The 14,060-nt window shown below is 38.5% G+C and overlaps 1 protein-coding gene across 2 annotated transcripts in view; it reads left to right on the plus strand.

The window, feature by feature from the left end:
• Positions 1–14,060, plus strand: part of LOC140730381 (tRNA (32-2'-O)-methyltransferase regulator THADA-like) — a 403,880-nt gene that overhangs the window by 117,139 nt on the left and 272,681 nt on the right. For both annotated transcript variants that reach the window (XM_073050701.1, XM_073050702.1), the window contains exon 25: positions 86–177. In XM_073050701.1, the coding sequence (XP_072906802.1) occupies positions 86–177 (92 nt within the window). The remainder of the gene's footprint in view (positions 1–85; positions 178–14,060) is intronic.

Below are 14,060 nucleotides of genomic sequence, written 5' to 3' on the forward strand. Positions count from 1 at the left end.
TATACTGTAAAAATATACTGGTAAATATAAATACAAAGGATGCTCTCTACACTGCATTATATTCATCTTTGCTTTTAACCACCAGGTACGAAATTCTTCCACATTGTTGTTCAGTGCACTTATCACCAGGATATTTGGAGTCAAAAGAGGAAAGGATGAACATTCCAAGAAGAACAGGTTACTTTTTGCTTACATTTCCTTTAGTATTTGTTTATGAAGACAAACATTTATTTTTTGTATGAGATTATTGTTCACGATTTCAAATGTCCTTGTTTGCCAAGCATCTGATTTGAAAATTGGTTGTGCAAAGCTAGTTCAATTGTTGAGTGCATTTTACACAGTTTATACCAGTGCAGTACTGCCTACCTTATTGTAAGGGCTTTTTACACAAGTGTTACTGAATATTGCAATCAATGTTCTCAAGCCCATGACCACCCATAGGTAGAAATTCAATTTTGCACAGTTCTGCCTATTTACCACCTAGTCATTTAATACTCAGAGTGGTGAATTGAAAATTAATTTGAGTGCACAGGAAATCTCTAAAAAAAGAATTGCATTCAACTAACAGAACAAAAGAGGATTGCAAATAAAAGCTGGGGAAAATTCAGTGCTCTGGACAGTGTTCCAATTGTCAAAAATCATACCTCACAAAAGTTGGTCTAAAAGACATTGGAGAGTCTGAGCAATGAGCTTGCAACAAATTAATGTATAGCATTTATTTAGGCAATAAATATTATTGCATAACTTCTAATATTATTAATAGTGGACAAACACTAGTTTCTTCTTGTGTCCTCAAATGATAGTCTGTGAATTGTTATTACTATTGCCATTTTCTTCTTTTTCACAATTGCTTTATTCTAGTTTTGGAAATAGTGAGTACTGTTCTTGGTTTTTACCTTGGCTCTATCTACAAATAAGTGAGTGGTTCTGATACATTTGCTTTTGGGTGGCAGAGCACAGAATATATAAGTTTAACAAAGAGAATGTGTTGTCTAGAAGAGTGACAAGTAGGTGCAAATAAAATACAGTCTAGTGTTCAGATTAAATATTCCAAATTCTGCATGTCTGTTGCTGAATTATTGAATCCTGCAATTTATTTCTCCTTTGTACTCTTTTGTTGTGCTTTATTTATGTACATTTCCATTTTTAAGGTGGTTTTCTGCTCTGCCGCCGCCTTCAGCCTCAGGCAGTATGAGAGGGTATAAATGTAAGCAGATTCGCTCTTGTCCTTCAGTGTTGATTAGATCTATTGTTACAATTTCATGTGAATGTTCATGTTTGAGTAAAAGCAACGTGACTGCATTTAATTCATTTGAGAGCTGTTAAATTCCGAATAAAATGTATTGTTTTGAGGATAAGTATCTGCTTGGAGAAACTAGCTTGTCGTGCACTGAATGTGTGGAATCCTGTAGTGTGCTACTTTTATTCAAGAGAAATGCAGTGGCAGTCATGGGCCATCAGGTGGTTCTCTAACTACATTTAACTAACTCATCATAGCGTAGGTACAGGTATATATGACTGATGAACTCCTCCGTTCCTATTGGAAAAAGACTTGTTTCTCATTTTTTCGTATTTTCACCATTTATTGGTTGAACTTCTGATATTCACTACTCTAGGCTTCTGAATTTCCAACTCCATATTTGTCCATTGGCATTTAAAGAGATTCAGAGTTATATAGCACAAAGCATACCTTTTGATTCAGCTCGTCCATGCTGACCAAGCTGTCTTCTTGAGGTAATCTTATTTGCGTGCATTTAACCTTTACTGTCCACTTGCCATGTCCAGATGCCCAAATGTCTTTTACGTTTCCCTGCTGACGTCACTTACTTTGGCAGCTCATTCCATGCATTCTCCACCCGCTGTGTGGAAAAACTTGCCTCGCAAAATATTTCCCCTCTCACCTTAAACATATGTTTATTTAGTAAATAGTTTGTTTAGTACTAAGTATTGACCATATACTTTGTTTTAAGACTTTGCCAAGATGAGGCCACCCTCTGGGTGGAGGAGCAACACCTTGTATTCCACATCTGGGTAGCCTCCAGCCTGATGGCATGAATATTGATTTCTTCTTCTGGTAATCAAATTCCACCCCCCCCCCCCACCCCTTCACTACTCCCAGCTCTGGTGTTTTACCTCTCCTCATCATTACTTCTCCCCCAGTCGCCTCTTCCTTCCCTTCCTCCTATCATCCACTCTCCTTTCCAATCAGGTTCTTTCTTCTCCAACCCTTGACTTCACCTGGCATCACCTATCATTTTCCAGCTAGCCTCCATTCCCTCCCCCCATCTTTTCATTCTGGTACATTCCCCCTTCCTTCTCAGTCCTGAAGAAGCGTCATGGCCCGAAACATCGACTGTTTATTCATTTCCATAGATGCTGCCTGACCTGCTGAGTTCCTCCAGCATTTTGTGTGAGTTGCTGTGGATTTCTGGCATCTGCAGGGTTTCTTGTGTTTACAATTGGTTTTAGTACAAAATACTGTCTGGAATAAGACCCTAACTGTGTTGCTTTTCCTTAATGATTTGAAAGAGGCACAGAGCATTAGGAAAGTGCGAAACGTCAACTTTTATCTGGCCAGACAGGAGGAAAAACAAACACTGATGGAAGTAACAACTGGAGACATTTAAACGCTGTTGAAATAGGTTTAAATAATTAACAAAAATTAAAGATTATTTTAAAAATATTTGAAATCTGATTCAACCATTCAAGTGCAATTGCAACTTGCATGTTTGTTGAATGAATAATGTTTGGTTTTTCATGTTAAATCAAGATGAATACTTTGTCAGATTGCAGAAGTAATCAGCTCAGCTCTTCTGACACTGTGCTGTGTGACCTCTGTCCCATTTTAGAAAGCCATACTGCAATGAGCGAGTGCAAAAATCAGAACAATACTGACTGGTAAAGAAGGCCTCGTCAGTTGTTCTCCTTCAGACTGTTATTAGAAGGTAAATAAGTTTTAGCCCATTACAGCAGGTGGCGGGTGATACAACCTTATTCAAAAGAGAGCTTATTGATCAATATATCATTTTGTTTATAACTTTATACACTGTAGTTACAAGTAGTGCTCAAGTTCATTGATATGGTTCTCTAAATTTATTCAGGTTTTGAATCTTTTGTCAGATTTCAAATCCAGAGGTAAACAGTGTTGGTTACTTACCTTCAAATTATTTGCCTGTCTTGCAATTGAAATGAGATTTTGAAGTTATCAGGCCACCTTATTCTGAAATGCTTCAATATCATTTTGCTTTATTTGACAATTGATTAATTGAGAGCATGATCCATTTGGATGGGTAGAATGTACAGAACTTTGTCATAAATTCTCTCTATCATTCAGTGAAGTGCTGGCTGATTCAGGGCATCAAGATCTCTTCCTTGCCCTATCCCTTTGACCTCGGATTTCCTTGATATCGGGTGTTCTCTGTTTCGGATCGAAATGTTCTCAACATCTAACATTCACAGGAGTCTGGTACAAAGAATGTTAAAGATATATAAGCTTATCAATAGAAAAAACATTGAACAAGAATGTCTTTACTAGGAAGGTTGGAAAGAAATATCTTCCTAATTTCTTTACTCAGTTAATTAAATACCTTTGGAATTCACTCCTAATTCCAGATGCTTCCAGCCTCTGGGAAATGGCCTTTCTGCTTCTTCCCTGTCAATCTCTCATCGAATCATCACATTCTTCTGAAAACCAGTGAATGTTGCTCTGTTTTAGCTCGTAGAACAAGTCATTCATTTCAGGATTCATTCCCTGTCACTTCACCCCATGTAAACTGTTTCCCAAAATATAGCTTAGCTTTTTATTAACATTTCCTAGAGTTATTTTGTACACCATGTCTGTGGTGGCTATAAAGTACCTCTCTATATGAATCCTCTTTTTCAGTACTTTGCCCATGGTGTTCTAGGTCATAGCATTTCAAATGCTCATCTTACCAGTTCTGAAATGTTGTGAGGGTTCCTGCATTCATCACCTCAATAGAGTGACATGCCAAGTAATTTGGTGACCACCTTTTGGACTAATGTATTACCCTTTGACTGAGCACCACTGGGGTGTTATCTCCAGTTTACACTTTCAGAAAATGGGTTATTCTGTAACGTTTTGATTCAAGATAAGAGTTTTGCAGTGTTTAAGATAAAGTCAGAATCAGGTTTACTACCTGATGTGAATATGAATTCATGTGAATATCTTCAATAATTTTGAAGTAATTTTAAGGATATCAGAATTTAGTTATATTTATGTTTGTCTTGGTAAGTACCCAATTTAGGAATATCATGTTTATTAAAAATCTTTGTTAACATGAAAATAGATCTTAGTTGTTACAGGCATTAACTCGAATTTATTTATATTCCTGCTAGTATTCATTGAAACACTTAGTGGTTCTGGTTTTGTTGACTTGCACCTTGGGTAATTTTTTCTGTGTTTTCCTCCAGTGGATTTCCAGTATTTTATAGCTTCAGATTTTAATCACCTGTTAGATCATTCTGCTGTTCAGGTTTACTTGTCAAAATTTTGAATCCGAATGCAAGATCAGTGTACAACATCTCTATCCTTAAGCGTTTGGCCTAGGTGGAGGTTAGTGGCTCAGCAGAGGAAACTTCTTAATGTCGAGCATTCCCATTGATCATTTATTTGCATTAAGTAAGATATTGTTACCTGTGGAGAATGAGCAGTTTCCAAATGAGGGTATCCTTTAAATCATTGATGGGCTGATTGCTGATTGCTGTAGATTGTGTGTGTATACTGAGTACCACAACAATTTCAACTAGCTTCTATTGAACACTAAATCTTCCTGCTTAAAACCCATTTCATCTGAGAAAAAAATGGAGCAGTAATTACAACACAGCATACATTATGCGCTGGTAGACTGAGATTACATTGTTAATTCTGGCATTTGGTCAGTGGTTTGACTGAAAGAACAACATTCTTTTGCACCATTCACATGGTGTTAGTGAGTTGTTTTGTGCTAGGAATTTCCCCTTTTTAATAACTTCCCAGTTTCAGCAGTGTAAAATTGGGGTGGTTCTCAGCAGCAACAGACGGCTTTCTGGCAGTGAGTTGGGGGAAAAACAGAAAATGAAAATCAAAAATCCAATCTTTGCTGGCTGCTTTTAAAAAAAACAACTGTGTAGCCAATGAGAATCCTTTTAGCCAACTAATGTAATAAGAACTTTTCACCTTGCTGTTAGAACAAATTCAAAAGTGACAACCAAAACTGCTCACTGACTTTGTAAAGATTGAATGACATACTTTAAAGTCTGAAGTTGAGCTCTTAAAATTGTCTGGCTCAATGTACACAGATATACCTTTATATTCACCAAAAATTCTGCAAAATATGATTTTCCAAAATTGTGTTTTTCCAAGCCATGAAAATCTTTTCTTACATCCTGACAGTAATCAGACAGAGTAGAATCTGGTTTGTTTGACCAGTTGAAACATTTTGTTTGACTGTTCCGCACTTTTAATCTGAACTCAAGAAGGTGTAACCTGTGAAATGTTAAAATGAAATGTGAAAGCAATAGGTACACTATCTATAAATTTTATCAGTGGTTCGGTTGCTGTTGAGTCAGACTTCATGATAGAATATCAGAAGATTCTAGTCTGAAATGGCATGTTCTCAGGTTTCCTACATCTGGCCAGGCTCAGGAAGGCACTATAATATTTACACTTTTATTAGTGTGGGTTAGTTAGATATTATTTCCCGAGAAGGATCGGACTTGTGTGGGTGGGGGTTGGTCTTCATTATAGATCGTTAGTTCTCAGTGGGAGGTCTTCATTCGCAATCACCGGTTCTTCTTATCAACACGCTGGAAGATTATCTTAGCTCTGGAGGATGTGCATTGACAGGTAACAATGTTGATCTCTTGAGAAAGAGCGCTGAGTTATCCAGATAAGCACAAAAAAATCCACTCTTCTCCCTGAAAGTCAATAAAGGAAGGATAACATTGTTTATAAGGGATGGTGGATAATGCATGGAAAAAAATAATCGAATATGGAACTTCATTAAATGTTGGCCTAGGACAAAGTAACATGGGTATAGTTTGCCTAGAGGCAATACTGTATTATCAGGACCAGTATTTTAAACACAAACTGTTTTCAGTATTTTATTTTGGTCTTCCTGTAGGTCAATGAGACCAAGGATAAATCTTGCATCAGTTACATCATAATTGTGTACACATTCCATATTGTTCAGCAGTTCTACTTGTATCAGTTAAACTAGATTGCTTTATTCAATTCCTACAATTTGATCTCACCACATTGGCATCATTGTTAGAATAATTCTGTCCAATTTGTATAAATCAATTGATCCATAATTATCATTCAACACTGAAGACTTTCAGTATACTTGTGCTATGAAAAAATGTTCAGAGAGTTAGGTGGCAGTAACTTAACTAGGTCAGCAACTAAAATCTAGAAGGAAGGGGATCACATCTACTGTACATGTACATGTACCTTAAAGGAAAATGAGGAATTGACATTTGAGTGTTTGTTTTGAAACCAAAGAAGTGAAAATTCACATACTGCCATCTTGATTTACACAAAATTATACATAATCTCTACAAAATAGCTACACAATTACTGGAAACTACCTTTTCTTCTCCTCAAGCATCTGAGATCATCTCAACAGTCAACATTTGCTTTACTTGTCTGGGCTTGCATAAGATCCACTTGTAAAGTCAGCAAGGTTTGAAATTAATTATTCCAAGACACTGCAGAAAAAAATTGATAAGGTTGAAGGGAAGTAAAAGTAGTCCTGAGGCCCAGAAAGTAAGTGTGTGTGTGTGTGTGTGTGTGTGTGTGTGTGTGTGTGTGTGTGTGTGTGTGTGTGTGTGTGTGTGTGTGTGTGTGTGTGTGTGTGTGTGTGTGTGTGTGTGTGTGTGTGTGTGTGTGTGTCCCCTATATGACATCCCTGACCTCATCCTTTCAGATAGATCCTCTCTGTCTTTCAGATAGTCCCTCCCTAACTATCTCTAACCTTTGTGAGCCGTGACCTTCAGTGGCGGGTGGCACAGCTGTAGGCTGTTGAGTTGAAGAGCTGAAGTTTCTGGTACTCCGTGCAGTAGCATTATGTTTGGATATTTATAAATCATCTTGCAAATGCAAAAAGATTAATAGAAACTGTGCACTGAATTATGACAATATGACCAAATTTGAATACACAAGTTTTTAATTCAGATTTCAATGTCAGTCCAGTCTCGGTGGTAGCATTGTCTTGAATCAGAGGATTATGGATCAAGGCTCTGCTTCAATGACCACAGCATGTAATCTAGTTTAAAATATTTTAACATAGTATAGTATAAATAGTATATATTTTAACACAGTACACATAGTTTGCACTTTAAGGGATGTGACATCCTTTTGATTTAGCATTAAACTCATCTTTCTATTTTCTTTGATAATTGCATAAAGTTCTGTTGCACATTTTGCACAAAAAGCAGGGAATTTACTCTTTGATTTTAATGTTTTGTTCATTTGATTGTTCAACTTGAAAATGTATGGATATTTTTCGTTGAAACGTCATTGGCTTTCTTGCAATTCATTGGCTGCAGTAGATTGGAAAGTTGCTTTGGAAATAACATTACAGTTGGCCTCTTCTCCACCATTTACAGATTAATGAGATGATATAATACAGACTGATGTTTCCAGATGGGCGAGTTTTGTTTCAGACTGCTGACGTGTAATTAGTGCTTTGGAAGCAGACTACTCCACTTCCCAGGGCACATTCCTTACAGCTGTTCAGACATGTCCACTTTGGGATTTCGAGCTTAGAGACGTTGCACAAACCATTTTCCTTCACTTGCATCCTTACCAGGACTGGTCATTCATTGTATCCTGATGAAGGGTCGCGGCCCGAAACGTCAACTTGTTCACTCAAAGTTCAAAGTACGATGTACAAAGTAAGATTTATTATCAGAATGCATACATGTCACCATATACAACCCTGAGACTTTTTCTTGCGGGCATACCTAGCAAATCTATAGAACAGTAACTGTAAACATCAGGAAATGTAAACTGTAAACAAACTGGACAAATGCAGATAATAAATACAGTGCCTGTAAAAAGTATTCACCCCCTCCGCCCCTTGGAAGTTTTCATGTTTTATTGTTTTATAACATTGAATCACAGTGGATGTAATTTGGCTTTTTTGACACTTATCAACAGAAAAAGACACTTCTTGTGTCAAAGTGAAAACAGATCTCTACAAAGTGATCTAAATTAATTACAAATATAAAACACAAAATAATTGACTGCATAAGTTTTGCCCCTCTGTAATTTCTTGGTGTTCACCTGAGGGAGAATCTCACCTGGTCCCTCAACACCCGCTCCATAGCAAAGAAAGCCCAGCAGCGTCTCTACTTTCTGCGAAGGCTGAGGAAAGTCCATCTTCAACACCCCATCCTCATCACATTCTACAGGGGTTGTATAAGGGGTATATTGAGCAGCTGCATCACTGCCTGGTTTGGAATTTGCACCATCTCGGATCGCAAGACCCTGCAGTGGATTATGAGGTCAGCTGAGAAGATCATCGGGGTCTCTTTTCCCGCCATTACGGACATTTACACTACACACTGCATCCGCAAAGCAACCAGCATTATGAAGGACCCCACACACCCCTCATACATACTCTTCTCCCTCCTGTCATCTGGGAAAAGGCACCGAAGTATTCGGGCTCTCACGACCAGACTATGTAACAGTTTCTTCCCCCAAGCTATCAGACTCCTCAATACCCAGAGTCTGGACTGACACTTACTGCCCTGTTGTCTTGATTATTATTTATTATAATGCCTGCACTGTTTTGTGCACTTTATGCAGTCCTGGGTAGGTCTGTAGTTTAGTTTTTTTTCTGTGTTGTTTTTTACATAGTTCAGTCTAGTTTTTGTACTGTGTCATGTAACACCATGGTTCTGAAAAATCATCGTCTCATTTTCACTATGTACTGTACCAGCAGTTATGGTCGAAATGACAATAAAAATGACTTGACTTGACTTGAATATGGCACACCAAATCATCCCTGGTGCAGCCAGTTGGTTTTAGAAGACACATAATTAGTTAAATGGATTTCTGTTTTTGTGACCTGTGTGCAGCAAAGGTATTTCTATTGATTGTAGTAAAAATACACCTGTATCTGGAAGGCCCAACTGCTGGTGAGTCAGTATCCAGGCAAAAACTACACCATGAAGACAAAAGAACACTCCAAACCACTCCGAAAAAATGATTTTTGAAAAACACAAGTCAGGAGATGTATACAAGAAAATTTCCAAGTCACTGGATATCCCTTGGAGTACAGTTAAGTCAATTATCAAGAAATGGAAAGAATATGGCACAGCTGTAAATCTGCCTAGAGCAGGCTGTCCTCAAAAACTGAGTCACCGTGCAAGAAGGGGACTAGTGAGGGAGGCCACCACGAGAGCTATGACAACCCTGGAGGAGTTACAAGCTTCAGTGGCTGAGATGGGGACACTTCCATACAACAACTGTTGTCCGTAGTGCTTCACCAGTCGTAGCTTGATGGGGGAGTGGCAAAGAGAAAGCCACTATTGGAGGGTAAAAAAGCTCACATGAAATCTCAGCTAGAATTTGCCAGAAGGCATGTGGGAGACTCTGAAGTCAGCCAGAAGAAGGTTCTATGGTGTGATAAAACAAACATTGCGCTTTTTGGCTATCAGACTAAATGTTGTACATCACACATCATCAAAAACGCACCATCCCTGCCGTGAAGCATGGTGGTGGCTGCATCATGCTGTGGGGATGCTTCACTGCAGCAGGCCCTGGAAAGCTTGTGAAGGTAGAGGGTAAAATGAATGCAGCAAAATACAGGGAAATCCTGGAGGAAAACCTGATGCAGTCTGCAAGAGAACGTCGACTTGGAAGAGTTTTTTCCAGCAAGATAATGACCCTAAGCATTAGGCCAAAGCTACACAGGAATGGCTTAAAAATTACAAAGTTAATGTCCTGGAGTGGCCAAGTTAGAGTCCAGACCTTAACCCAATTGAGAATTTGTGGTTGGACTTAAAAAGGGCTATTCACTCACAATCCCCATGCAATCTGACGGAGCTTGAGCAGTTTTGTAAAGAAGTAGGGGGGAAAACTGCAGTGTCCAGATGTGCAAAGCTGATAGAAACCTATCCACACAAACTTAAGGCTGTAATTGCTGTCAAAGGTACATCTACTAAATACTGACTTGGAAGGGGGTGAATACTTATGCAATCAATTATTTTGTGTTTTATATTTGTAAATAATTTTTAGTTCACTTTGTAGATATATGACCTAAACTGTCTTTTTCTGTTGGTCAATGTCAAAAATGGCAAATAACAAATTTTCAGTCTTTTATCCTTTTCAAAGTGCTATCATTGATTTATTGATAAATTGCAAATAAGCTGAAGAAAAAGCAGCCGTCAGTGTCAAATACAGGTGAATTCTGTGTTATGGCTGTTTGGCTAACAGAAATTCACCCTCAGAAAATTCACAAATCACTACTTGAAGAATTGGAGCTGTGGAATAAAATTATCACAGAATTCATCTAGTGGGTGAGTAGTAGGAGGAATCTAATTAAATATGCAGTATTTTTTCTTGACATTTGCATAGACAACATGGATTCAACAAGTTACAGAAAGTTGTGCTGTGGACCATTTTTAAGAATGCAATGCTACCCCCCCCCCCCCCACACACACACACTCTCACACACACACACACACACACACACACACACACACACACACACACACACACACACACACACACACACACACACACACACACACACACACACACACACACACACACACACACACACACACACCCCCCCCCCCAACTATCATGCGGGGGTTACCTGTATGTCATAAGTAATTAACTAAGTGCAGATTCAAAGTCTTACAATTTTACAATTTTACTCAAACTGCAGTCAAAATGCACTCTCCATACTAGAAACAAAATCCAAATGCCACTTGCATAAATTGGATACTGCAAAAAATAATTTTTGTTTGCCAAATACATAAATAAAACCAGTATTGATACATTTGAAAGCAGATTGTAAAATGTTATTATCCAATAAATAATTGCTGTAAAAATGTTCTCCTCTTGTTTAATGAATGTCAATTTGTTTGAAGTCCATACACCCTAAATTCTTGATGAGGAAATAATTGTATCAGATGGGAACCAGTAATGGAACAAGGAGATGATGATCTTGGAATTTAGTTACATCTGATGTGGGGCCAGAAAGTGAATGCATAATGTGAAATTTAAGCACACACTATTATATTTGCAGATATATAAGCCATGATGGTTGAAGAGTAGGCAGTATTTAAAAATGTGACAGTTGGACTAGGAAATATGAAGCTGAACTTTGAGTTTTTGAGAGCATTAATTCAACTCAATTGGGGTTTTATTTCTATTCAAGTTTCAAGTTCAAGTTTAATTATCATTCGACCATACATGAATACCCATGAATACAGCCAAGTGAACAGCGTTCCTCTGGGGCCAAGGTGCAAAATACAGTACCAACAGTCATACACAGCAGAAGCACGTACAGCACATATAAGATAGCAGTAAAGCATACAGTCACACAAAAAAATATATTCTAATCCTAGTCTCTGGAAGACGTTTCCTTTAAATTAATGGTGCATGGGTGTTAACGGCAAGAAAGCAGTTCTCAGGCGAACCTATGTACGCGTGCGTGCAATCCAGCTTGTCGTTCCACTGATTGAACACTGAGGAGCAGCAGCAACAGGAGAGGTCAGCCCCGTACCCAGCAGTAATGCAGCGCAACGGCACCTCCGGCATCTTCTTTCCTGGACTGCTGCAACAGGCAAGCCCGAGGCCACGCAGCCCCACCGCTGCCTGCCTCGCCAATAAACAAGGGAAGTGGACTTGCAGCATTTCATGTTAACAATGTCCAACAGGGACTTGCAATCGCAAGAGGAATGTTTACATCATAATTCCCTCCAGGTTCAATGAGAATCTCAGGGACTGCGGACTTCACCCTGCCTTGTGTGGCTGGATCCTGGACTTCCTGTCAGATTGCCAGCAGGTTGTAAGAGTGGGCTCCCTCACCTCTGCCCCTCTGACACTCAACACAGGAGCCCCTCGGGGCTATGTACTAAGTCCTCTCCTTTACTCTCTCGATACCCATGACTGTGTCACCACCCACAGCTCAAATCTGCTAATTAAATTTGCTGACAATACTACAGTAATTGGCCTAATCTCAAATAATAATGAGGCAGCCTATAGAGAGGAAATCATCTCCCTAACACAGTAGTGTCAAGTAAACAACCTCTCCCTCAACATCGCAAAAGCAAGGGAGCTGGTTGTGGACTACAGGAGGAATAGAAACCGACTAACCCCTATAGGCATCAGTGGATCTGGGGTTGAAAAGGGTGAACAGCTTTAATTTTCTCGGCATACACATCACCGAGGATCTCACGTGGTCTGTACATACCGGCTGTGTGGTGAAAAAAGCACAACAGCACCTCTTTCACCTCAGATGGTTGAAGAAGTTTGGTATGGGCCCCCAAATCCTAAGAACTTTCTACAGGGGCACAATTGAGAGCATCCTGACTGGCTGCATCACTTCCCTCAATTGCAGGACTCTGCAGAGAGTGGTGCGGACAGCCCAGCACATCTGTAGTTGTGAAGATCCCATGATTCAGGCATTTACAAAGACAGGTGTGTAAAAAGGGCCCGTAGGATCATTGGGGACCAAGTCGCCCCAAACACAAACTGTTCCAGCTGCTATCATGCGGGAAATGGTACCGCAGCATAAAAACCAGGACCAACAGGCTCCAGGACAGCTTCTTCCACCAGGCCATCAGACTGATTAATTCATGCTGATCCAACTGTATTTCTATGTTATATTGACAATCCTATTGTACATAATTTTTTTATAAATTACTATAATTGCACATTGTACATTTGAACTGAGAAGTAATGTAAAGATTTTTACTCATGTATTTGAAGGATGTAATAGTCAATTCAATAAGTACTGAAAAGATGTTTAAGTTCTAGTAAATACTTTTAGTATTATTTAACTGGATTGCCTAATGTACTTGTGTTATTTAAGAGCAAGAAAAAATTCAGAAGCATATCTGTGCTTTTTGGTTTTTTTTGCAAATGTGGAAAAAAAATCATGCATGTTATTAAGTTGCATGTCAAGAGCTGCCAATTTATATTCACTTTACAGTTGAAAACTATCTTGTGCCATTTATGTGATGAGCACATTAGTGGAGGGCCTCTCAGTAATGAAAACTTGTTAAGAAATTGCTATGCCGAATATTAGTAGTTTGTTTGAATTGTATAATGATCTGACTTTTATCTGAAATCCAGTTAATATAAACAACTAATATGAAGTTTCTTATTTTGGAGCAAAATTTGAAACACGGATGGAAATTCACCCATGGTTGCTTGTGTTTAATTCCCATATATAGCAATGGCAGAATTTTGTCCATGCTTTTGAACTCCAGTTGTGTTAATGTCCGTGGGGCCAAATTGCAGGAGTATTCTGGGTAGCCATTACAATTTGAACATCTGTAGTAAAGTCTCGTAATGTAACACTGACCAGTAAAATCTTACTATGTTGATTTCTCCTCTAAGCACTAATAAAGGTTCAGGGAACTGAAAACTGGATTTAAAATATTGTCATCTGTATCCCAGTTTAGTTAAAACATTCTTATTGATTCACAATAGAGGTGGCGGGAACATAAGGCAAGAGTTCAGATGTGCAATTGATTAAATGAGAGTGAGCCATTAGGAGAATGGCTAATATTTTGACTAAATAAATGTAAGTGTTTCTCTTAAAAAAAACATCCTTTGTAATCTAGATAAGCCAATGCAAATTGCTCTTTAACTGCCTGAAATTGGTACATTGTACAATTGAAAAAGGGTGTCCACAGGCTTTGACATCTTTCATCAGATTCTGATGAGAGGTTAGCACTGTGAAAAATTAACTGTTAACTATGTGTAGCATTTTCTATTTTACTTCAGAGTTACTTCAGAGCCTGTGCATATTTTGCCTTTATCCTTAAACAAGTTTGCCTTGTTCCCAGATTAGGGTGTAACAAATTTGCAG

Source organism: Hemitrygon akajei, chromosome 7 (genome assembly GCF_048418815.1).
Source record: "Hemitrygon akajei chromosome 7, sHemAka1.3, whole genome shotgun sequence".
In the NCBI taxonomy this organism is placed as follows: Eukaryota; Metazoa; Chordata; class Chondrichthyes; order Myliobatiformes; family Dasyatidae; genus Hemitrygon; species Hemitrygon akajei.